The 24,878-nt window shown below is 41.4% G+C and overlaps 1 protein-coding gene across 4 annotated transcripts in view; it reads right to left on the bottom strand.

Annotated features, from left to right (window-relative positions):
* LOC134356779 (contactin-4-like) overlaps positions 1–24,878 on the bottom strand; it is a 2,290,679-nt gene that overhangs the window by 303,318 nt on the left and 1,962,483 nt on the right. For all 4 annotated transcript variants that reach the window (XM_063067893.1, XM_063067892.1, XM_063067894.1 and 1 more), the window contains one exon: positions 12,190–12,365. In XM_063067893.1, the coding sequence (XP_062923963.1) occupies positions 12,190–12,365 (176 nt within the window). The remainder of the gene's footprint in view (positions 1–12,189; positions 12,366–24,878) is intronic.

The raw sequence follows: 24,878 nt of genomic DNA, 5'->3' as shown, positions 1-24,878 counted from the left end.
GATACCTCTTGTTATATGATTTGAAAAAATACTCACAGGTAGCATAAATAGTTTGTACAATTATAACCTGGAATTTTTCTGAGAAAAGATGTGTGTATGTGCATGAGTGAGTGAGTGTGTGTGTGTGTGTGTGTAAGAAGGGAGTGAGGTGCCATAATATACTTGGTTGAAATGGAAAGTTACAGTTAACCTGTGAATTACAGCTTGCGATTTATTTTCAAGAACCTCCTGATCTAAACAAAAGCATTTTGAACAGTGGCAGTTGCAACTTATTTATCAGTTATGCAGAAGCTTGAAAAGGAGATATTACTTTGAGAAATTACAGATGGTACCTTTAATCATATTTTATTGTTGATCACTTCAGCTGTTTTACCCATGGTGCTCGAAGAACAACATATCATGAATGCGGCCCAGTCCATCACATATAAAGCCCTCCCCACCAGTGAGCACATCTACACGGAGCGCTGTTGCAGGAGGGCAGCATCCATCATCAAGGACCCTCACCATGCAGGCCATGCTCTCTTCTCACTGCCGCCATCAGGAAGTAGGTACAAGAGTCTCAGGACCCTCACCACTGGGTTCAGGAATAGTTATTACTCCTCAACCATCAGACTCTTGATCCAATGGTGAAAAGTTCACTCAGGCTCAATTGCCCATAATAGAGCAGCTCACACTTCCATTGGATTCATTTTCAGGGACTATTCACCTCATATTCCTAATAGTAATTTTCTTTCTTTTGTATTTTCACATTTGTTGTCCTTTGCACTTTGGTTGTTTGTCCACCCTGTTGGGTGCAGTCATTCATTAATTCTATTGTTCTTGGATTTTTTGAGCATGTCTGCAAGAAAACAAATCTCAGGGTTGTATACGGAGACATATATGTACTTTGATAAAAAATTTACTTTGAATTTTAACTTTTGAAGTTCTGTACATTTATCTAGAGTGGAAGTAAATGTTGGAAGCCATTAATTAAAAGAAAACTCTTGCCTATGCTTGGATATTGTGAATTATCAATTGTTCTAATGGCACAAATATTAATTCTACTGCCCACTGACAAGATAATTGATGGGAGTGAGGTTTAAAATGCTAATTAAACACAGTGTGTAATCATTTCCTGGAGCATTAATTTGCATTACAGATGACAAAATTACTATTATCATGATTCTATCAACTGACGTTATGCAATTTCTTAGAAAATGGAAATGAACAATAATCATGTCCTCTGCCAAGAGTTTCATTTTAGTAGTGGTTTGCTGGGCATACATCAACCGTGCTCTTCAATTTTTTTTAACACTTGTTACTCCATTTTCTGCACATTTGTTTGCTGCATTGTCTGAAATCACGGACTTCATATCTGTTCTTTCACCTAATATAGATTAGTTAGGTTAGGATTGAGTAAGGAGCAGCCAGCAAAAATTAAAAACAAAGATATTTTGAACAGTACCTTTTGAAGCAATAATAACTTGTTTTTCATGGTTTATATTGTTATTTTGCAATTTTGTATAGTAACACATCTCAAGAAATATTGTCCTTGCAATACTTCTGGGATACGTTTTAAGAATCAAACTCCACATTGTGACTGGCACTTCAGAGTATCAAAATTCCTTAGTACAGTTACTCAAATGTTTTTCTTTTAATTGTGCCATACATTTGCTTTTACTATCAGTATTTACTGGCTGACTGCCAGTAATTAACATTTATCACAGTGCAAAATGGCAACTTTAATGTGAGAAACAAGATATAACTTCTGTGACAAGTCGAATTCACACCTACTAATCTAAATGCAGACACTTTACATCATTCAATGCAATGTGACAGTAGCAGAGACAGTGAATGCTTTTTCATAAATTGCAAATGGAGAAGGCCCACTTGTATAATGACTGATGTATAATCTTTTCTTTTTAATTTCTTCTCCAAGTTTGATGAAGAATGAATTCTGGTTTCTCTTTCCGTTGATAAGTTCCCTCTACTTCCAGCATATTCAGTTCATATCTGACTTAACCATGTCCTTGTTTGTAAGAATGCAATGGTGTTGCATGGTTTATTCTTGAAAATATTTTTAATATGATTGAAGATTATTTTGATCTAAAAAATACGTGAAGAGTGAGGCTATACTTTTTAGCTTCTGATCCGACCAATCCCGAAACCCTTTACTGTCAGGCCTAATTACCTAAAGGTGCTGGGGATCTGGTTCGGAGGGGTCAAAGTGCATAACAAGACCAGAACATTTGGCAGAATGCCTCATCACCAGATATTTCACCAACAGGCACTGAGTTCTCATTTGGCTGGCAAGGAGATGGCCTTCCCAGTCAGATCTTTTCTGCATCCATGGAACATCATTTCCAATGTGCTCTGCCCACGAGAGGTCTGCAATAGGGAAGAGACAATTGCTCACCTTTTTGCAATCTGTGGCTTTGCCATGAGGGTGTGGAGACAGATGCGAGGGTCTGTGACACTGTTCATCCCAAGATCTACATAATAGTCATCATCTACTTAATCTGGGGTTTTAAGATGGAGTGGTAGGACAAGTCTCCTGAGAATGGGCACAAAATTGTATGCAAGGTTGCCCTCATCCTCAGCACCACCTTTGTGTGAGGTTGTACTGCTTGGTGTGTGGCATCACAAGTCACTGCTGGCTGAGGTTCCATCTGTCCCTGGTGCTGCAGAAGGTTTTCCTGGACCCTCTACTGTGCCACATTCCGGTCCAAAGGATATTGCTGTACTGCTTGTTCTTTTTGGAAGAGTTCTTCCAAGTAAACACCTTTGACCACAAGTCCATCAGGCAGTGGTCAGCATGGTACATATTATAGACATTGTGGGACTGGGACACAATGGATTCTGTTGGTTTGTTCCCTGATCAAATGCCTCATCGCCAGATCTGACCAACAATTACCAACCTCTCACATGGCTGGCCGAGAGAGGTTTCCTCCTAATGAGACCTCTGCTCTACAAACAAAGTATTATCCTCAACATACACCGCCCTCGAGATGGCTGCGGTAAGAGAAGAAGTGTTCACCCACCTCTTTGCAGAATATCTTCTGTATTTGCTGAGTGGGTGTGCAGAAGGATGCAAGGATTCCTGTCCAGGTTCATGCTCAGCCCTTGTGTAACGGAGCATTTACTGATCTATGGGCTGTCCCAGGGATGCTGCTGGAAGGTCATCAGCTGAGACCTTTTGTCTGTTCCAAGATTGCTGATCGTCCAGCACAGTGAGATATTCGTAAGGGTGTGCCTCAGAATGATGCACTGAAGCTCAGTACAATCAGTGCTAAAGCCCTATGGGGAACAACCATAGTAAAGACTCTTTCCACTACGCACAGTGAAAGCCAGAGTTGGACGGGGAAGCCCCTGGAACAATGAACGAGGTATCATCCCCGTGAGCCATGTCAGGATAAATGATACTATGCCTGTTTGTTTTTTTCTTCTTTAAAGCTTACACTACTGAATGTACCAAACATGAATGTAAAGGTTTTTTTTCACATTGTTTCCTCCTTTATGTATTTATCTTCCCATGAATAAAGTCTATTTTTGAAATAAAATAAAATCTCAACCAGGAACACCTGTCTACTGAATCTGGCCCAAACTAGACTGCTGCAATTTCAGTGGCCCAAATGGGAGGGGTGGGGGGAGGTAAAGGGCTTACCTTATTATTTATTTAATGCCTTCCAATCTTTTAATTCCTATAGACAATAGACAATAGGTGCAGGAGTAGGCCATTCAGCCCTTCGAGCTGGCACCGCCATTCACTGTGATCATGGCTGATCATCCACAATCAGTACCCCATTCCTGCTTTCTCCCCATATCCCTTGACTCCACTATCTTTAAGAGCTCTATCTAACTCTTTCTTGAAAGCATCCAGAGAATTGGCCTCCACTGCCTTCTGAGGCAGAGCATTCCACAAATCCACAACTCTCTGGGTGAAAAAGTTTTTCCTCAACTCCGTTCTAAATGTCCTATCCCTTATTCTTAAACTGTGGCCTCTGGTTCTGGACTCCCCCAATATCAGGAACATGTTTCCTGCCTCTAGCATGTCCAATCCCTTAATAATCTTATATGTTTCAGTCAGATCCCCTCTCATCCTTCTAAATTTCAGTGTATACAAGCCCAGTCGCTCCAATCTTTCAACATATGACAGTTTCACCATCCCGGGAATTAACCTCGTGAACCTACGTTGCACTCCTGCAATAGCAAGAATGTCCTTCCTCAAATTTGGAGACCAAAACTGCACACAATACTCCAGGTGTGGTCTCACCAGGGCCCTGTACAACTGCGGAAGGACCTCTTTGCTCCTGTACTCAACTCCCCAGGTTATGGAGGCCAACATGCCATTAGCTTTCTTCACTGCCTGCTGTACCTGCATGCTTACTTTCAGTAAACACAAACAGACAGGATCTCCCAGTAGCCTTCCACTTCAACTCTGCTTCCCACTCCCGTTTAGATATGTCCATACATGGTCTCCTCTACTGCCATGATGAGGCTAAACTCAGGTTGGAGGAGCAACACCTCATATACCGTCTAGGTAGTCTCCAGCCCCTCGGTATGAACATAGAATTCTCCAACTTCCAGTAGTTCCCTTCCCCTCCCTTCCCCTATCCCTATGTCACTCTGCCCCCTCCCCCAGCTGCCTTTCACCTCCCTCATGGTTCCGCCTCCTTCTCCTACCCATTGTGTTTTCCCCTATTCTTTCTTCACCTTTCCTGCCTATCACCTCCCTGCTTCCCTCCCCCACCCCTTTATCTTTCCCTTACTGGTTTTTCACCTGGAACCTACCAGCCTTCTCCTTCCCATCCTTCCCCCACCTTCTTTATAGGGCCTCTTCCCCTTCCCCCTATAGTCCTGACGAAGGGTTCCGGCCCGAAACGTCGACTGATCTTTTCCACGGATGCTGCCTGACCTGCTGAGTTCCTCCAGCGTGTTGTGAGTGTTACTTACTTTCAGTGACTGATGAACAAGGACATCTAGATCTCGTTGTATTTCCCCTTTTCCTAACTTGACACCATTCAGATAGTAATCTGCCTTCCTGTTCTTACCATCAAAGTGGATAACCTCACATTTATCCACATTAAACTGCATCTGCCATGCATCTGCCCACTCACCCAACCTGTCCAAGTCATCCTGCGTTCTCATAACATCCTCCTCACATTTCACACTGCCACCCAGCTTTGTATCATCTGCAAATTTGCTAATGTTACTTTTAATCCCTTCATCTAAATCATTAATGTATATTGTAAATAGCTGCGGTCCCAGCTCTGAGCCTTGCGGTACCCCACTAGTCACTGCCTGCCATTCTGAAAGGGACCCGTTAATCCCTACTCTCTGTTTCCTGTCTTCCAACCAATTTTCTATCCATGTCAGTACCCTACCCCCAATACCATGTGCTTCAATTTTGCCCACTAATCTCCCATGTGGGACCCTATCAAATGCTTTCTGAAAGTCCAGGTACACTACATCCACTGGCTCTCCCTTGTCCATTTTCATGGTTGCATCCTCACAAAATTCCAGAAGTTTAGTCAAGCATGGTTTCCCCTTGGTAAATCCATGCTGACTTGGACCAATCCTGTTATTGCTATCCAGATGTGTCGTAATTTCATCTTTTATAATTGACTCCAGCATCTTCCCCACCACTGAAGTCAGGCTAACTGGTCTATAATTCCCTGTTTTCTCTCTCCCTCCTTTCTTAAAAAGTGGGATAACATTAGCTACCCTCTAATCCACAGGAACTGATCCTGAATTGATAGAACATTGGAAAATGATTACCAATGTGTCCACGATTTCTAGAGCCATCTCCTTAAGTACCCTGGGATGCAGACCATCAGGCCCTGGGGATTTATCAGCCTTCAGTCCCACCAGTGTATCCAACACCATTTTCTGCCTAATGTGAATTTCCTTCAGTTCCCCAGTTACCCTAGGCCCTTTGTCCACTATTACATCTGGGAGATTGTTTGTGTCTTCCCTAGTGAAGACAAATCCAAAGTACCTGTTCAACTCGTCTGCCATTTCGTTGTTCCCCATAATAAATTCACCCGTTTCTGTCTTCAAGGGCCCAACTTTTGTCATAACTAGTTTTTTCCTCTTCACATTCCTAAGGAAGCTTTTACTCTCCTCCTTTATCTTCTTGGCTAGCTTACCTTCGTACCTCATCTTTTCTCCCCATATTGCCTTTTTGGTTATCTTCTGTTGCTCTTTAAAAATTTCCCAATCCTCTGGCTTCCCGCTCATCTTTGCTTTGTTATACTTTTTCTCTTTTATTTTTCTACTGTCCTTGACTTCCATTGTCAGCCACGGTCGCCCCCTACTCCCCTTAGAATCTTTCTTCCTCTTTGGAATGAACTGATCCTGCACCTTCTGTATTATTCCCAGAAATATCTGCCATTATTGTTCCACTGTCATCCCTGCTAGGCTATCTTTCCAGTCAACTTTGGCCAGCTCCTCCCTCATGGCTCCATAGTCCCCTTTGTTCAACTATAATACTGACACTTCCAATTTTCCCTTCTCCCTCTCAACTTGTAGATTAAAACTTATCATATTATGGTCACTACCTCCTAATGTCTCCTTTACCTCGAGTTCCCTTATCAAATCCGTTTCATTACACAACACTGGATCCAGAATTGCTTTCTCTCTGGTAGGCTCTAATACAAGCTGCTCTAAGAATCCACCTCAGAGGCATTCCACAAGCTCCCTTTCTTATGGTCCAGTACCAACCTGATTTTCCCAGTCTACCTGCATGTTGAAATCCCCCATAACAACTGTAGCATTACCTTTGCGACATGCCAATTTTAACTCTTGATTCAACTTGCACCCTATATCCAGGTTACTGTTTGGTGCCCTGTAGATAACTCCCATTAGGGTCTTTTTGCCCTTACAATTTCTCAGTTCTACCTATACTGACTGTACATCTCCTGATTCTATGTTGCTCCTCACAAGGGACTGAATTTCTTTCCTTACCAACAGAGCCACCCCACCCCCTCTGCTCACCTGTCTGTCCTTCGATAGGACATATACCCTTGAATATTCATTTCCCAGCCCTGGTCCTCTTGCAGCCATGTTTCTGTTATTCCTACAACATCATACTCGCCAATTTCCAACTGAGCCTCAAACTCATCCACTTTATTTCTTATACTTCATGCATTCATATACAATACTTTTAATCCATTGCTCCCCTCACCTTTCACATCGATTCCTATTGCACTTGGCCATACTTTCCAATCCGTTCCTGAGCTTTCTGTCCCATTAATTCCATTGTCTTTCTTAACTTTTCTTATTCTCTCTTTCCCTTTAACTCCATCTTTATATTTTCAGTTCGTCTCCTCCTCCCCACTACTTAGTTTAAACACACCCGCGCAGAAGTGGCAAACCTGCCTGCCAGAATGCCCTTCCCCCGCCTGTTAAGGTGCAACCTGTCCCTTTTGTACAATTCATTCTTACCCCAAAACAGATCCCAGTGGTCTAAGAATCTAAATCTCTGCTCCCCACACCAGCTCCTCAGCCACACATTCAGATCCTCTATCTCCTTGTTCCTGCCCTCACCAGCACGAGGAACTGGAAGCAAACCGGAGATAACCACCCTGGAGGTCCTGCTTTTCAGCCTTCCTCCGAGTTCTCTGAAGTCACGCTGCAGAATTTCTTCCCTCTTCTTCCTGACGTCATTTTTGCCAACACGCAATACCACTTCCGGCTGTTCACCTTCACCCTTGAGGATTCCCTGCAATTCGTCAGTGACGTCCTGGATCCTAGCACCAGAGAGGCAACACACCATCCCTAAATCCTGCCTGTTGTCGCAGAGCCCCTAACTGTACCTCCCACTATGGAGACCCCTACTACCACGGCTCTGCCTGACATATGTCTCCATGGCTTTGCTTTAGCGCCAATTTTTGACTCGCAGACCTGTCTGCCTCTTAGACTGGCAGTGTTTTCTGTTCCGACAGCTTCCAAGAGGGTGAACCTGTTTTCAAGAGGTACATCCCCTGGGGTGTCCTGTACTCCAAGCATCCATCCCTTCCTCATTATTGCCCCCCCTTCTCTCTTCTGGTATCTTTGGTGTAATGATCTCGCTGTAGGTCCTGTCCAGAAAACTCTCGTTTTCCCAGATGAACCTGGGGTCATCCAGTTGCTTCTCCAGTGCCCCAACACGGTCCTTCTGGAGCTGAACCTGGACACACTTTCACAGCTGTAGCAGCCAGAGGCACCATCAGTGTCCCTGACCTCCCACATCATGCATGCAGCACACTGAATCAGCTTACCTGTCATTTCTTCACCACTTCGCACCCTCTTCCTTTTAATGTGTGAATCTTTCTAAGTTTTAAATGTAAATAATATTTTCCTTTAATTTCTCATATGTATTACTGCGTGTCAGAAATATCCACATATATTTGATGGCCTGATCATGCTGATAGCTTTGATAGCCTTTCAAATGAGATGGTTGGGGCCTCACTGAGTCCCATAGTTGTAAATTACAGAAATGGGCCCATCGGCCCAAATCATCCGTGTCAACTGTGATTCCTGCATATATTAATCACATTTCCCTGCATCCCACTCCTCTTTTCCTATCCAAATAGCTTTTAAATACTTCACTTTAAAGCTATCATCTCTCTGGCTTTCAAAACCTTTATGTGAAGGCAGCCGAATGCAGAGACCAAGAGAGACTCCGTGCGTGCTGGGCCATACTAAAATGTAAATATCAGAGGCGATACTGAAACATACAATGAGGTACAGGGCTGGGAAAACACGACTTGGGAACAGGAGAATATGTGTATCCCATTTTGATCTCTTGATTTTATATTGATTATTAATTCATTGAAAACATCCTGGAGACTTCCAGGCTTCAAGAAGAAAAATGAAATAACAATTTTCAGTACTCAGAAAGACTCAAAATGTATCAAGATTATTTGTGAGATGTGATTGTTGTAGATAAGTCAAAGTTAAGCATTATTGGCAGTGATAGGTAATGGTGTGAGATGATTTTTTTGAATAATATCTTATTTTCCAACAATTATAAAAACCTTTAGCAAATTAACAGATTGGGCATACCCAAGATGAGGCAGATCATTCTAACTTCAAATTCAAGTTCACCAACCAAGCCCCTTATTAACTATAGATTCCATAAAACTTGTACTCATATATCTGAAGCACTTAAAACATGCCGGGATATTAGCTGAATATCCAGTAGGATATCACAAAATCAGATCGTTTTGAAGAAAACTTTGTGAGTTACACATTCTATAATGTAGAAAAATGCTGAAAATTTGCTTTTATACAATAACTTTTACATAAACAGGTAGATTCTTCTGTTTTCAAGGAAAGTGTGAGGATTGGCGCAGGAGCAAGTGAGTTTTTTGATCATATAGACCACTCCTATCACCCAACAGTTGTCCAGGGCTCACTGACTTGCTCATCAAAGCATTCAAGAAGATGGCCCTTATACACACTAAACCAAAAAAATGCTACCTGCTCCTGCTGAACCATACAGTCATCGACATTAAAGAGTCAAGTCAAAGATCCAGAAATCAACGTTCCCTTTGTATTACCTTGGGAAGCATCTCTCACTGAAGGCAAACAATAATGATAGGATTCAGCCCTGCCTTCAATGCTCCAAAACAGCCTTTTGTCAATTGAAAAAACAAGTGAAAATTGAGACCTCAGACATGGCAAAAAATTTCACGGTTTACCGTGCAACAATGATTCCCATCTTCTTATGTGCCTGGGTTCTGAACAACATACAGCAGGCTTCTCAAGGCAGTGTAGAAATATCATTAATATTATCTCTAAAAAATCTTTCAAATTCCTTTACGAGTATAAATAAACCAATAAGCATCCTCTCCTCAATCAACATCCAAGAATTTAAGCCCTTGCTTCTCTTAGGCACCTTTTAGCACATCATTTCAGTGCCTAATACCAAACACCTGAAACACGCACTCTTTTCCTTGCACTGTCCTGGGAGGAGATGACTTGGCATACAAAGGAAAAGATTGAAGAATATGGTCTAAATTTTCTTTGAGAAATACAATACCTCCACTGACTGCTGGGAACCTCTGATCCTTGACTGCCAAAAGTGGAGAAGGTGATTTGAGATAGATTGAGAACCTCAAGCCATACATTAAAAGCACATAGATGCACTGCAGAAGTATGCAACAGAGCAAGTGTACCACCTCACAAACTATCCAGATCGTCATTCTGTCAGTCAATTCCTGTAACATTTGTGAAAGTGTCTGTGGTTGATACTTTGAGCTCATCAGCCATTACTAAATATATAAAACCCAAGTGGAAGCAAGTGACTTTTGTTTCTAGGGGTCTAAGAGAAAAACCTGAGGTATAGTCACACATTCAAATTCAAATTCAACTTTAATTATCATTTAGTCCTACATGAAAACAGCTGAAGAAAGAGTGTTCTGCCAGGGCCAAGGTGCAAATCATACACAGCACAACACAGCACATTTCAAGATAGCAAGCAAATGTACAATCATGCAAAAAAAAGTATATATAGCCCAGGTCCCTGAATGACATGTTCCAGAAATTGATGCCACAGTTCCTGACAGTCCACAGATGAAGGCATGCAATCCAGCTTGTCTTTCCACCGATTGAACAGTGAAGGGCAGCGTCAACGGGAGAAGCCAACTGCCAACTGAGCATGGATATTGTGCTACGCTGCCTCCAGTGTCTCCTTGCCTGGACTGCAGCAGCAGGCAAACCCACGGTTTGAGGCTTAACCATCGCTACAACTGAGGCTACGCAGCTCCCCTGCCATCTGTTGTGCCAACAAACAAGGGAATCAGGCCTGTGGCATTTTATACTATCAGTATCCCACAGGGTGTTGCAATCACAACAAAAACGTTCAAGACAATCACACGCCATTAGATTGCACACTGCTTTCACACAACAGCTCTAATGCCTTCAATGCCTTTTTGTAGCAAGCAACAACATGGTTCGCACTAAGTCCAGCTTCTCAACCAATGAGTAGCCTGCTGATGGGCTAGATCTGCAGGACCTAAAGTTCTTAAAATCCAGTATCGTCTTACAATCATAACAAAAGACATTTCAAAGGACAAAAGCATCTTTGGTTGGGCCTGAGAGACCGCTGCATCCGACCATGACCCCATTTTACCAGATGCATCAGTGTATTCACTGAAGAATGCACAGTTAAAAAACTAGAAAATGGGTAAAAGTCATTTGAAAACTACCTTCAGATCTTTGGGCTTTATCAGTAATAGATCTATAGAGATGCACTATACAGATAATTGATGATATTAGAGTTCTACTATCATTTACCTTGTAATGCTAATAACTGTAATGAGGTTACCTTCAATAATTATTAGAAAATATAGTTCATTAGATTTTTCCCTTTAATAGAAACAGATAACTATTAACATGGTAGACTTCCACAATTCAGCAAATGCAGAAATTTAATTAATGAAACACCTGTCCCCCTGCTTGTTGTGTTGCTAAGTCATAAAATCGTAGTCAACACTTAATTTCATTATGAAGTTAAATACTGAATAAATATTCATCTCTCTTGCTCAAGTTATTGTAATTTTGCAACTTATCAATGTTGAACATGGAGACGGACCAATCTGACAAATTGCATAGTATTCAAATAGAATAAAATGACACTTCATTTAGTAACAAGAATTCTATGAGCAATGAATTCTACAACTCCTGCCACCATAGCAACTACAACAGAACCGTATGGTAAACATTTCTATAAACGAACATTCTTCCGCTGTGTTTTTACCTTGCAACGGATGTCTGCACAAATGTTTAAAAGTATGGAGGAAGGAAAGTGCAAGGAAATGTTGATCTTTCAACAAAAAAAATCTTACTTTATAAAAGCAAGAGGAAAACATAATATTTGTTTTCAAATTCCACTTTTTATTCCTCTTTCCTGAATGCCTTTTTTCTGTAATTCTTTAGGCACTGAACAGTCCATAACACTCAACAATTGTTGTTTCCAGCAAATGAAGGTTTGCAGACTCTGTGGGAGAGCATAACATACACTTTCAATCCAAACGGTACAAAGCTCGATTATAATTGCTAAGTTTTTGACTTGCCATCATTACAATTTTCTGGTACTGTTACAGACACACATCTGTGATCATTCAATACTGTATGAGTCAGCAAGTTGAACATAGCTCACACTGAGAACTTAGTTATACAAGTGACAAACACATTGGTTATGAAACTGTGTGTACCACTTACCCCTCCGACCTTTTCAAAATGGTCTCTGTCTCTTCTGAAGTCTATAAGTTGTCCATTAAAAGACCACGAGAATTCAACGTTCAGTGAAGGATCATGGGAGACTTGGCACGGTAAGATTGTACTTTCACCCACTGTGACATCCATGTCCAAAGGCGGAATAGTAATTCTTGTTGGATCTGTTATTTACAAAAAGAAAGTCATTTTGAAAAACTCAACCCAGAACTTATCAACTTTTGTGAGAAAGCAAAGTAAAAGATTATTTTTTTTCCAGACAAAAATGACAGTCTTGAATAAACTGCTTACAATAGTGCAATGGTTAAGCAAAAAGTGAAGGCTTTTGGCATAGCTGAAAATAAATTACCAATGAAGGGGAGGGGGAGAGGGAGTGGGAGAGGGAGAGGGAGGGAGAGAGGGAGGGGGAAGGGGAGGGAGAGAGGGAGTGGGAGAGGGAGGGGGAGAGGGAGAGGGAAGGGGAGGGAGAGAGGGAGAGGGGGAGAGGGAGAGAGGGAGAGGGAAGGGGAGGGAGAGAGGGAAGGGGAGGCCGAGAGGGAAGGGGAGGGAGAGAGGGAGTGGGAGAGGGAGGGGGAGAGGGAGAGGGAGATGGGAGAAGGGAGAGGGAGATGGGAGAAGGGAGAGGGAGTGGGAGTAGGAGAGGGTGAGGGAGAGAGAGCAGTGGAGGGAGCTGGGAGAGTTGGGTGAGGGAGAGGGGGAGAGGGAGACAGGGAGAGAAATGGGGGAGTGGGAGATGGGGAGAAGGAGAGTGGGAGAGGGAGGGGAGAGAGGGAGAGGGAGGGGGTGAGTGCAAGAGGTGGAGGATGGAGTGGGGCAGAGGGAGAGGAAAGTAATCAATCGTAAGAGTGGGCAATAGGCAAAGGCAAAAAGAGATACTGAAGGCAAGAAGGTGGTGAAAGAGAGGGACAATTTGTAAGAGAGAAAAATAGATAAAAAGAAACAGCAAGAGAGATAATGAAAGAGAGTGAGAGTTGCAAGAGCGAGAACAAAAGAAACCACACATACACCCCCCAACCCGAACAGAAGTGGGTTAATCAATTCTGTCCGTTTAGAAAAGAGTTCTGACATTGTAAGATCTGCAGTTCCTGTATGATTGGAGTTTCGGCAGGCCTTAGAGATTAGACTAATAATGGCAAATTATTCTGCTGACAATTATGGATTCTCCTGTTTTAAGTACTTTCACTTTCTCATACACCCAACCTCAATGTTCCCTTATAGCCAATTTTCTGATATTCTCTGTTCTATCTATGATACATGGACAGATTTGTTTTCTGCAGTCATTAACCCGTGGTTTGAACAATGATTCTTGTTAAGTCTATTTTCTTAATTGTTGCCTTTCATTACTTGATCAGTTTTTACAATGTTAACTTTGCATATTTATTATCTCTTACCTTCCTGACACAAACAATACTTCAGAACATTCACTCAAAAGTCTCTGACATTTACCAGTCCCTTTTGACTAGCATCCTTCTCTTACAGAAATAGTAAAATTGAATGTTTCTCTTAACTAGACAATTTTTTTCCAGATGTCTTAGTGAAAATTACCTAAGCCTCATTTTGCCTTCAAATGAACACGACCTTCTTATTTTCAACTCTGCTTTTCATAATTCCTTCAGCAATAAAAATACTTCTTGCCCTCAGCAGTAGTGATACTATAACTCTCCCATGCTCGAAACAGTACATTCACATTTTTGCGAGTGTCTGCATATGAACAAAGAAGAGACCGGAGAATGCAAGACCAGGTACAAAGCATTAAACTGCCTTTTTTTACAGGGAGCAATCATACAGAATATTGGTTATAATCATATTTACACAATGGGCGGTATGTTAGTATAGTGGCTAGTGTAACACTTTACAGCACCAGCAATCGAGGTTCATTTCTGCCACTGTGTGTAAAAAGTTTGTACATTCTCCTTGTGACAGTGTAAGTTTCTTCTAGATGCTCCAGTTAGTTAGATCTTGTAAGTTCTGTGCATAATATGTTGGCGCCAAAACCATGGTGACACTTATGGGCTGCACCCAGCACATCCTCGGACTGTTTTGGTTGTTGATGCAAAAAAAGTATTTCACTGTATGTTTTGATGTTTTGATGTCCATGGGACAAATAAGGCTAATCTTTAACAACTGAATCAATGCCACATGTTTTCATAAAATAACACAAAGCAATGAAAACATCAATGGATCATCTGAATGTCTGTGAATCATTGTCCAGAATGTAAAGGTTTTTCAGTTATCAATACCTGCATAGATTTTTCATCTAAAAATCATGTATGTGGCTATCCATTTTATGAATAGATGATTTATAGGCACTCCTACATACAAAAGAGCTCCCATATTACTAAATTCAAAAATCTGAAGTGCATACATGCATTCATTCCTACAAATGGCAAAATTAGTTTCTTCTTATTCTTTCCATTTTCAGTAATAGTTCTTTCTTATTGTCTTATATATTTCTAATGTCATTCAATGCAATACTGTGAAGGTATAAAGTGAATATTGTGTTTTTTGTGTATTGTCCAACTTATGATCAACGTTTACCTATGGTCCTTAAATATGGAACTTGCTTGTTCCTTGGGAGAGCCTGAATAGATAAGACCACGAGACATAACAGCAGAATTAGGTTATTCAGCCCATGAAGTCTTTTCCAGCCATTCTGGAGTGCCTTAAAGAAGTCCCATTATTCTGAAGTTGTTGCCTTGGACTTCTGATGGAAACAACCTCTGCACATCCACCTCATCTAGGCTTTTCAACATCTGGAGAAATGCTACTGGAATTCGGCAAATCCTGATGAAGGGACTCACTCTGAAACATTGACTGTTTATTCCTCTCCATCGATGCAGCCTGACTTGCTGAGCTCCTCTTCCTTCATCCAACTGGTCCTTAGAGCGTGTTCTCTCATTCAGAACTACCATAGCTGATCGTCTTTCTCAACATCATATTCTCAACTTCTTCCCAAGCTTCTTGATTTTGAGTCCACAATTAATCCTTCTTAAATGACTGATTGTAAACATTTTTGATTCACTGTGTTCAGAGACAGAAGAGTGACTGCAGTGGTCACTCAGACAGACCTCAGACATGTTTGTTTTTTTATATCACTATAAAATAACTTCAAAGTTAAAACATTTTAGGCTTTAATCATATGTAGATAAATACAGTTCAAAAAAATTCTCACAGTTTTTAGAAGTACAACTTTCAAATATCAAACTTTTTCTCAAGACTTTCTTACCAACAACTGAGCTGGTATTAAATTTCATTCAAAGATCTGCAGGTTATTCACTCCTCCCTCATTACTTGTTTTTAATCACCTATTTTCCCCTTTTGTCTTTACGATCCAACAATTTTATTTTATGAAATCCCTTTTTACCGGGTGTCTCTAGAGATGCAGTTCGTTAGCGCTCACTAACAGCTACTGGACTCAGTGGTGAGAAAACCAGCTTTCTCAGACTCTGTCAAAACCAGGAACTGGAGATGTCTTGCCCACCTAAACCCTGATCTGTGTGGATACTATGTAATTACTGCCCACATACAATCAGCCGTCGGCATTGAAAAAAGACTGCATATGGCAACCATTTATAAAGAAAGTTTATTTACAAATTTCAGCTTTTTCGAACAGGTAATAGGAAAAAGAAAAGGAAAAAAAATCGAAAGATCCCAGTCCAAATGTGCAGATAAGTTGGAGCTCATCTCGAACTTGTCTCTAACCCACGCACTGGACCCATGGTCTGCATGAAAGCACACACCACCTTCAGAATGTCACTCAAAATCCGTCTCGAGCAAATTGGCTCCCCCACGGGAGTATTGGTCCCTCCTCCTTGAACCATTCACCTGTACAAAGCAGCTTGGGCAACAGGAATGGCATTCTCAGCCATTCTTCGCCCAGCTCCCACCAAAAAGACCTCGCTCCACAACAACGTCCGTCACAAAAACTTCTCCGCCCAGCGTTCTCTAGAACCTTCTCCCAATTGCACTATCTTGATTGGATGACACTACATTCCTAAGCATGAACATCACAGTCCATTATCTTTAGCTCAAACCAAAACACGCTGCTCTTACAGAACTGCTAAAATGAAATACCTACAGCATAGCGGTAAAAATCTTAACCAGAGCATTACATTTATATTCTAAACTATGGTGACACTTTGATTCGCTAAATCTCATTGTATCACTTTAACCTGGAGAGGTATCTAGATTAATAACGTTTGGACTTCTGTTTATAAGGAACCAAATATTACACTACTCTCTTGTGTAAGCCTAGATATTAGTTACGAACAACAAAGAGAAACATCATGGAAGAACCTATTTTTATTCTGCATGCCATTTATATGCAGGTACTTTCTGACAGAGACCATCATGCTGTGGTTAGGAGGAAGAATCAGTAAATATTTCTCCTGTTTGGTCTTGGAATATTGTTAACATTTCTGTTGGATCTGTTGTTGTTGCAATTAAGATCAGTTAATTTATCTCAGTGGAATAATTGAATCTTAATCAGCATTGTGCAATCTGATGCAATTAAACAGAAAACGATTGGGAGACTTGACAATAAATATCATTAAATGATTTAACTTTAGTACTTATCAGGTACAGGGATGATTATTTTGACCCTGATACAGCTATTAATGCACATCTTCCCTAAACTAATTTGCATTCTCCCAGAGGGTGCCATTAAGTAGTTTTTCAATAGTGAGTGAAAAACGAAGGAGAGCAATCCAATAATCTGGGTTTAACAAAATAAAAACAGTGCTCAGTGCCAAAAGCAATTGAGGGCAGTGGAGTGTAGGATTTCCAGAAGAAATCAACCTTAGTAATCAAATATTATTAAATTTGTAATGTCCTGTACTGCACAGCAATTCATAACATTAATCATAAGATTAAAAAATGAAGCAGAGTCACCCATAGTAGAATGACTTGCAGTCTTTGCACAGGTTGAAATAGGAAATGATTTAATTATTCAGAAATTGTGACTTGAAGTCATCATGTTTTTTACTTTCTACACAGTTTGAGAGCCTGTGCTAAATATTTAAATTGGGTCCATTTAAACCTTCAATTCAGATGTGTGCTTTTATCTTTTGTCAATTAATATTCTAAATGAACCTTGTTTCATTTGACATTTAGTAGATCATCTATTAAAGAATTCCACTCACGGACATATGCCAGAATGGCCAAAATAATGTAAAATATTGCTAGTTCTATTTGCACTGATAACAGTAGTGGATTTACTGAAAATGATTCTGACACATGTAGATTTGGATATTACACAAAATATTTAAATTATATGAGCGAATGTAAAATTCTCATCATTGTTGGACAAAGGAATAATTTCAAAAACAATGATTTCCACCAAGTCATCAGGCTGAACAACATCTCCATCCACTGACCCACCCCACCACCGCTACTTTATGATTTCCTGCCAGTGACCTCATCTACAGATACTTCTGTACCTTGCGTCACTTAATGTACACAATCAGTCCATGCACATAAACTAATATATTTATATTTATTGTGATTTTTTACTTACGATGTGTTTTTTTTGCATTGCATTGGACCCAGAGTAACAATCATTTCAATTTTCTTAACGTTTATATGCTGATGAATGACAGTAAATAATCTTGATTCTTCAATTTGGAAAATCATTTGTTTGGCACAAGGAAAACCCAAGTTGGCTTTTGTCAATAGTATACTAGAGCATTCTACTTTACTGATTGGTAAGCAAATTGCTAATTTTAAATGAATTTCATTTGGAGACATTTCTTAGCAGCTTTTTAATTTATATTTCATTCCGCTCACTCATGCAAGTGAAGTATGTTTCCAAATAGACCTAAAAATTATAGATGTATTGATGATAGAGGAGAAATCTCTCTCTTTTCTAGTCAACTTATTACAAGTCTTCAGCACCACAGGATTCACTCTGCTTCTTAAACATTTGTCCACTGTTGTCGATCCACGTTTTGTCCATCCACTGTTGTTTTTCCACTCTTTGTGAAGATGGTATCAGGTACGACAGCCATGTTACGAGCTCTGTACCAACTTTACAGTGTACTGTTAATTTCTGCAGTTTCCTTTGCATTCCTTGTTCAAGAAGCAGATAGTCACATCAGATATGATCGACTGACTCTTCTGAACATCGGGAAGACGGCATTTACCCAAAATGTAGTACCTTTTCTATACAGGGAACCCCTGCTTACACGATCCATGGGAGGCTCACTTATTACACTCCGCTACCTTGGAAGCGGTGCTGGAGGCGAGGGAGAAGGGCTAGTGTCCCGGTGAGGTTGAGACAGCGTGCTAATTGGCTGTCACTCCCTAGCATACTCCTGGCTAACGTTCAGTCCCTGGACAACAAGCCGTGCGAACTGAGAGCCCGAATCTCCTATCTGCGGGAAACAAAAGAATGTAATGTTTTGTGCTTCGTGGAGACCTGGCTGATGGAGGAGCTACTGGATTGTGCCTTCAAGCCCTCTGGGTTCTCCCTGTTTCAGGCAGGCGGACAGGTCTAAAAACCTCTCTGGGAAGAGTAAAGGAGGTGGGGTATGCTTCATGGTCAAGAATACTTAGACCCCCAGAATGTGCATGCCCTCACATCCTTTTCTTCCCTGGATCTGGAGTACCTTGTGCTGCTGTGTAGACCTTTCTAGCTGCCTGAGAGTTCACAGCTGTTATTACCACAGTTCTGTATATTCTGCCGCAGGCTGAGACTGACCAGGCTCTCAGGGAACTATACGAGACCATTAGCACCATGGAGACTGTACACCCGGAGGCTGTTTCATCATTGCCTGAGACTTTAATTGAGCGTTGCTGACTAAAGTCTCTCCGAAGTTTTGTCAACACATCTAGGTAAGCACACGATGAGAGAGCATACTCAATCACTGTGACTGTCCCTTCTGCAACACATGCAAAGCACTCCTCCGTCCACCACTTGGGAAGTCCGATCACTCCTCCATCTTGCTTCTGCCCATGTACAGGCAGTAGCTAAAACAGGAGGTGGCCATAGTTAAAACTGTCCACTGTTGGTCTGACCAGTCAGTCTCCATGCTACAGAACTGCTTTGAGGATGTCAACTGGAATGTCTTTCATGATGAGGATGTTTCCAAGTTTACGGAAGGAGTCACAAGCTTCATCCAGAAGTGCATTGAGGATGTTGTCCTCCCAAAATTGGTCAGGATCTACCCAAACCAGAAACCCTGGATCAACAGTTCCGTGCGCTCTGCACTCACTGCACGAGACAGAACTTCCGTCACCGATAACAATGAGGCACTCAAGAAACACACTATGATCTACGCAAAGATATCAAGGCAGCAAAATGACAATACAGGGACAGGATCCAGACACAGCTCTCCACCAATAACACATGTAGCTTATGGAAAGCTCTGCACACCATCACAGAATTCAAAGCTAAATGCAGTGGTATTGACAACATTGCTGCCTCTCTCCCAGAAGAATTTTGTCTTTATTATGCTCGGTTCAATGTCGCCAACACTGAGCCCGTTGTGACCGGCACCTTGGTCATCTCTGAGGCTGAAGTATGCAGGTGTTTCCAACGAGTGGACAGCCGCGAGGTTGAGGGACCAGACGGCATCCCAGTGTGGGTACTCAGAGTGTGCACAGCACAACTCACAGGTGTGTTTGCAGACATTTTTAATCTCTCCCCTTCCCAGTGTAGAGTGCCCTCCCACTGCTAAACATCCACCATTGTCCCTGTACCTAAAAAGACCAAGGTAACATGTCTGAATGACTGGCATCCTGTCACACTCATCTCAATCATAAGCAAATGCTTTGAGTGGCTGGTCAGGACTACATCTGCAGCATGCTACCACCCACACTGGACCCCCTACAATTTGCCTACCGACACAACCGATCGACAGATAACGCAATAGCCACAGCTCTGCCCACCGTCCTTACACACTTAGAGAAGAGGGATGCTTATGTGAGAATGCTGTTCTTGGACTACAGTTCAGCATGCAACACCATAATTCCCTCCATGCTTGACAAGAAGCTCAGAGACCTGTAAGGGTTCTTAAAGTACAAAAAGGTAGTTAAATCACTGAGGCCTAATGTACCCTAGGGAAACGTGGGAAGCTTAGCAAGGAATTGCAAAGGTCCTGACAAAGATATTTGTATCTTCCTGAGCAAGTGGCTAGTGTGCCTTTATTTAAGAAAGAGTGGAAGGACAAGCAAGGAAACAACACACTGGTAAGCTTAACATCAGTGGTGGGAAAGTTACTGGAGGAAATGCTGAGGGACAGGACCCACCTTCATTTGGAAAGGACTGACATGTGATAGTTTGTATGGTTTAGTGTGTTTGAAATTGCATCTCATGAATTTTATGAGACTTTTGAAATGATGACCAAAAGGATTGACAGGGGCAGGGTAGCAGACATGGTTTACATGGATTTCAGTAAGGTCTTTGAGGAGGTCTTGAGTGGTAGACTATGGTATTGAGTGCCCATTTGCCCACTTGGTTAACTGCCATGGAGACTAATGTAATCTCAAACAAAAGAAAACCTGCAGACGCTGGAAATCCAAGCAACGCACACATAATGCTGGAGGAACTCAGCAGGCCAGGCAGCATCTATGGAAAAGAGTACAGTCACCATTTTGGGCTGAGACTCTTCGGCAGAACTGGATAAATAAAACCTGAGGAGTAGATTTAAGAGGGGAAGGGGAGAGAGAAACACAAGGTGATAGGTGAAACTTGAAGGGGGAGGGATGAAGTAAAGAGTTGGGAAGTTGATTGGTGAAAGAGATACAGGGCTGGAGAAGGGGAAGTCTGACAGGAGAGGACAAAAGGCCATGGAAGAAAGCAAAGGGGGGGAAGTGCAAGAGAGAGGTGATGCACGGGCAAGGAGATAAGGTGAGAGAGGGAAAAGGGGATGGGGAATGGTGAAGGGGAAGGGGAGGGGGGCATGCATTACCAGAAGCTCAAGAAATTGATGTTCATGCCACCAGGTTGGAAGCTGCCCAAATGGAATATAAGGTGTTATTCCTCCAACCCAAGTGTGGACTCATCACGAAAGTGGAGGAGGCCATGGATAGACATATCAGGATGGGAATGGGAGGTAGAATTGAATTGGGTGGCCACTGGGAGATTCCGCTTTTTCCCACTTTTTCTGAGCATAAGTGCTCAGCGAAGCGGTCTCTCAATCTACATTAGGTCTCACTAATATACTGGAGGCCACACCGGGAGCACTGGACTTAGTACATGATGCCAACAAACTCACAGGTGAAGTGTTGCCTTATCTGGAAGGACTGTTTGGGGCCCTGAATGGTAGTGAGGGAAGAAGTGTAGGGGCAGGTGTAGCACTTATTCTACTGGGAAGGATAAGTGCCAGGAGGGAGATCAGTAGTGAGGGATGAATGGACAAGGATAAGTGCCAAGTGTCCTAAATCTTTCCTCAGTAATTTTTTCTCCAGTCCTGCCCAAGGGTCTCAGCTCGAAACGTCGACAGTAATCTTTTCCATAATGCTGCCTGGCCTGCTGAGTTCCTCCAGCATTTTGTGTGACTAATGCAATCTAGTGTGTTAACAGCTGTTCCAGATTGCATTTTCCAGTTAAGTTATTTCAATAACTCAGAAATAATGCCCTTTCAAAAAAGATCACTGCCACAGTGTAAAGTACTGTACGCTCCCTTACTACACTGTGGTTTTCTGTAAATTTAAACCTTAGGATGTGTGAAATTTCTACTGCCAGTATCACTAACAAATCTCTCAAAATTATTTATCTGAAGGGAAAATTATAAAAAATTGTTTTCCTGATCTTCTATTTATAAAGTGAAGTAACCTTAACATTAAGGTAAGTGGATCTTTTTATTAAAAGGTATAGCTCACCTCCCAAACCGGTTTCAGTCTATTTGTATGCAATGTGTTTGAAGTCAAACCCAGTTTAATGCATCAGCTGATATTAATAACTGAATAAAAGCCTAAAGTGACAGCAACACAAACTTTTTCGATAAATGCCAGTTTGAAGCAAGTGGGTTCCTACAATATCACCAGTTGACTACACAGCAATATTCCACAGTTCTTGAATAATGAAAGTCAGCTAAACTAAAATAATCCATCTGTTCGTGATTGCTTTGGTTAGTGAACTATACCAAGTTCACAGTTTGTGAAAACATTCAGAAAATTAGCTATAGCATGTGCAATTTACTACTTAGTTAAAATCACTACCCGTGAAATGATCTTATATCATAACCAAAGTTGTAAATCCAAAAACAGGTAATTTATAGATCCTGCTCAGTAAAGGGGCTTTACATCTTGAAAACCAAAATAATAATGCAGATGCTTGAACAGTCTGGCAAAATATCATATTAAAACATAAAGACATTTTGAATGCAGACCAATATTCGGGGAGGTTCTTTACCCTTATTTTTTTTTCAGATGAACCTCTTTCATACAGTTGAAAGTTCAAAGTTCAAAGTAAAATTTATTAACAGAGTGCATACATGACATCACATACAACCCCGAGATTCTTTTTCTGTGGACAAACTTAGCAAATCTATAATAGCTGTAAACTGTAAACAAACTGTCCAAATGCAGATATAAACAAATAACAATAAATAACGAGCATGAAATAACAATATAACAGAGTCCTTAAATGAGTGTAGCTATCCCCTTATGGTTGAGGGGTAGTAACTGCTCTCGAACCTGGTGGTGTGAGGCCTGAGCACTTGTACCTTCTACCTGATGGCAGCAGAGAGAAGAGAGAAAAGAGCATGGACTGGGTGGAAAGGATCTTTGATGAAGGATGCTGCTTTTCTATGGTGACATTTCATGTAGATGTGTTCAATGGTCGGGAGGGTTTTACCCATGATGCACTGGGTCAAATCGACAGCCTTTTGTAGGGCTTCCTGCTCAAGACATTGGTGTTTCCGTACCAGGTTGTAATGCAGCCGGGCAATGCGTTTCCCAGCACGCATCTGTAGAAGTTTGTCAAGGTTTTCGATGAAATGCCAAACCAGCATAATAGGTGCAAAATCGAGTGTGCTTAATTTATTGCTTGAGTGCAATGAGCATTGGTTTCCTTATAATTTGGCACTGTAATCATGGTTGGTGATATATTGTGAATGGCACAAGGGCATACAGCTCCTGTCAAATATGTGCAGAGTGGGCAAATCACAATGCTTATTTGTGTGCAAAGGTGATTCAATGCCAGTGCGGTCAAACTGAATCTCAGTATTGTAAGTACTGCAATATGGTAAGCATGCATGGAGGAACAACTTTGCCATGGCTATGAGAAATTGTGCTCCCCATCATTTTGTATTCACCCAGCTCATTATAGGATAAAGCTGAAGGTGTTTGCAGTGGATCCCATCATAGCCAGTATTTTAGGATTAGCACACATTTTCTAATGGGGTTGCGATGAAGCCTCTCCCATGATAGCTTGCTGCCATTAGCATTGACTACCGGAAATAGAATCAGATTTAATATCATCAGCATACGTTGAGAAATTTGATTACTTACCGACAGCAGTACAATGTAATACATGATAAATATAGAAATAAATTACAGTAAGTATATGTATGTATATTAAATAGTTAAACCAAAGATAGTAGTGCAAAAACAGAAATAATTTTAAAAAAATGTGAGGTAGTGTTCATAGGTTCAATGTCCATTTAGAAATCGGATGGCAGAGGGGAAGAAGCTGTTCCTGAATCGCTGAGTGTGTGCCTTCAGGTTTCTGTACCTCCTTCCTGACAGTAACAGTGAGAAGAGATTATGTCCTGAGTGATGGGGGCCCTTAATAATGGATGCCGCCTTTCAGAGGCACCGCTTCTTGAAGATGTCTTCGATACTATGGAGGCTTTTACCCATGATGGAGCTGAGTAATTTTACAGCTCTCTGTAGCTTCTTTTAATCCTGTCCAGTAGCCCCCCTCCCCCACAATGGTAATGCACATTGATTGACATTGTCAGCAAAACCGTGTTTCATAAACACAAGAGAATCTGCAGATGCTGGAAATCATGAGCAACAAACACAAAATGCTGAAGGAACTCAGCAGGTCAGGCAGCGTCTATGGAGGAGAACAAACAGTCAAATTATTGAGCCGAGACTCTTCATCATGATAAGTAAAATGTGTTTGTCTGATGTGCCGAAGGTGGTTGAATAGCTGTGGAAAAGCAGAGAGGATAGGAGTACAGTTAACTATGCAAGGCTATGATATAGTTTATGACTATGAGGTGTGAGTGCTGTTGAAGATGGGTGAGTGATGAATATATGCTGAACTGCACTCAGTGAGAGTTTGTTGGGGAAGATGGTGGGACACAGAACTGAAAGGTGCATTCTACTGGCCTGGATACTTGGCCCTTGACACTTGGCATTCACGTCTGCAGCTGTTCCTTCTCACTGCTCTTTCAATGTGTTTCTGAATACCACCTTGTCCATTGCAAATGGATCACACCATTTTGCCTTTCTTCTTCCTTTGCTGTAGCCTCCAGCACAGTAACCAATATTGCTGTGCTTAGTCTTTTATCAAGTTGAATTCACCTGCAAATAATTTTCACTGCCTGCTCCAGCTGCAATGAATCTCCCACTGAAGGTGGGATGCTGGCTGTTCAGAAAGTTGGACCCTATAGAGGTGTACTAAGAAACTAATGATACCATTAATATTTTGCTGAACATTGAAAACATAATAATTATCAAGCTGCAAAAACTTGATACACTGCCTATACTGAGTCAATAATTGC

This window comes from Mobula hypostoma, chromosome 15 (assembly GCF_963921235.1).
Source record: "Mobula hypostoma chromosome 15, sMobHyp1.1, whole genome shotgun sequence".
Taxonomy (NCBI): Eukaryota; Metazoa; Chordata; class Chondrichthyes; order Myliobatiformes; family Myliobatidae; genus Mobula; species Mobula hypostoma.
Note: the sequence above shows the minus strand (reverse complement) of the source record. Positions and strands in the feature narration are given on the sequence as shown.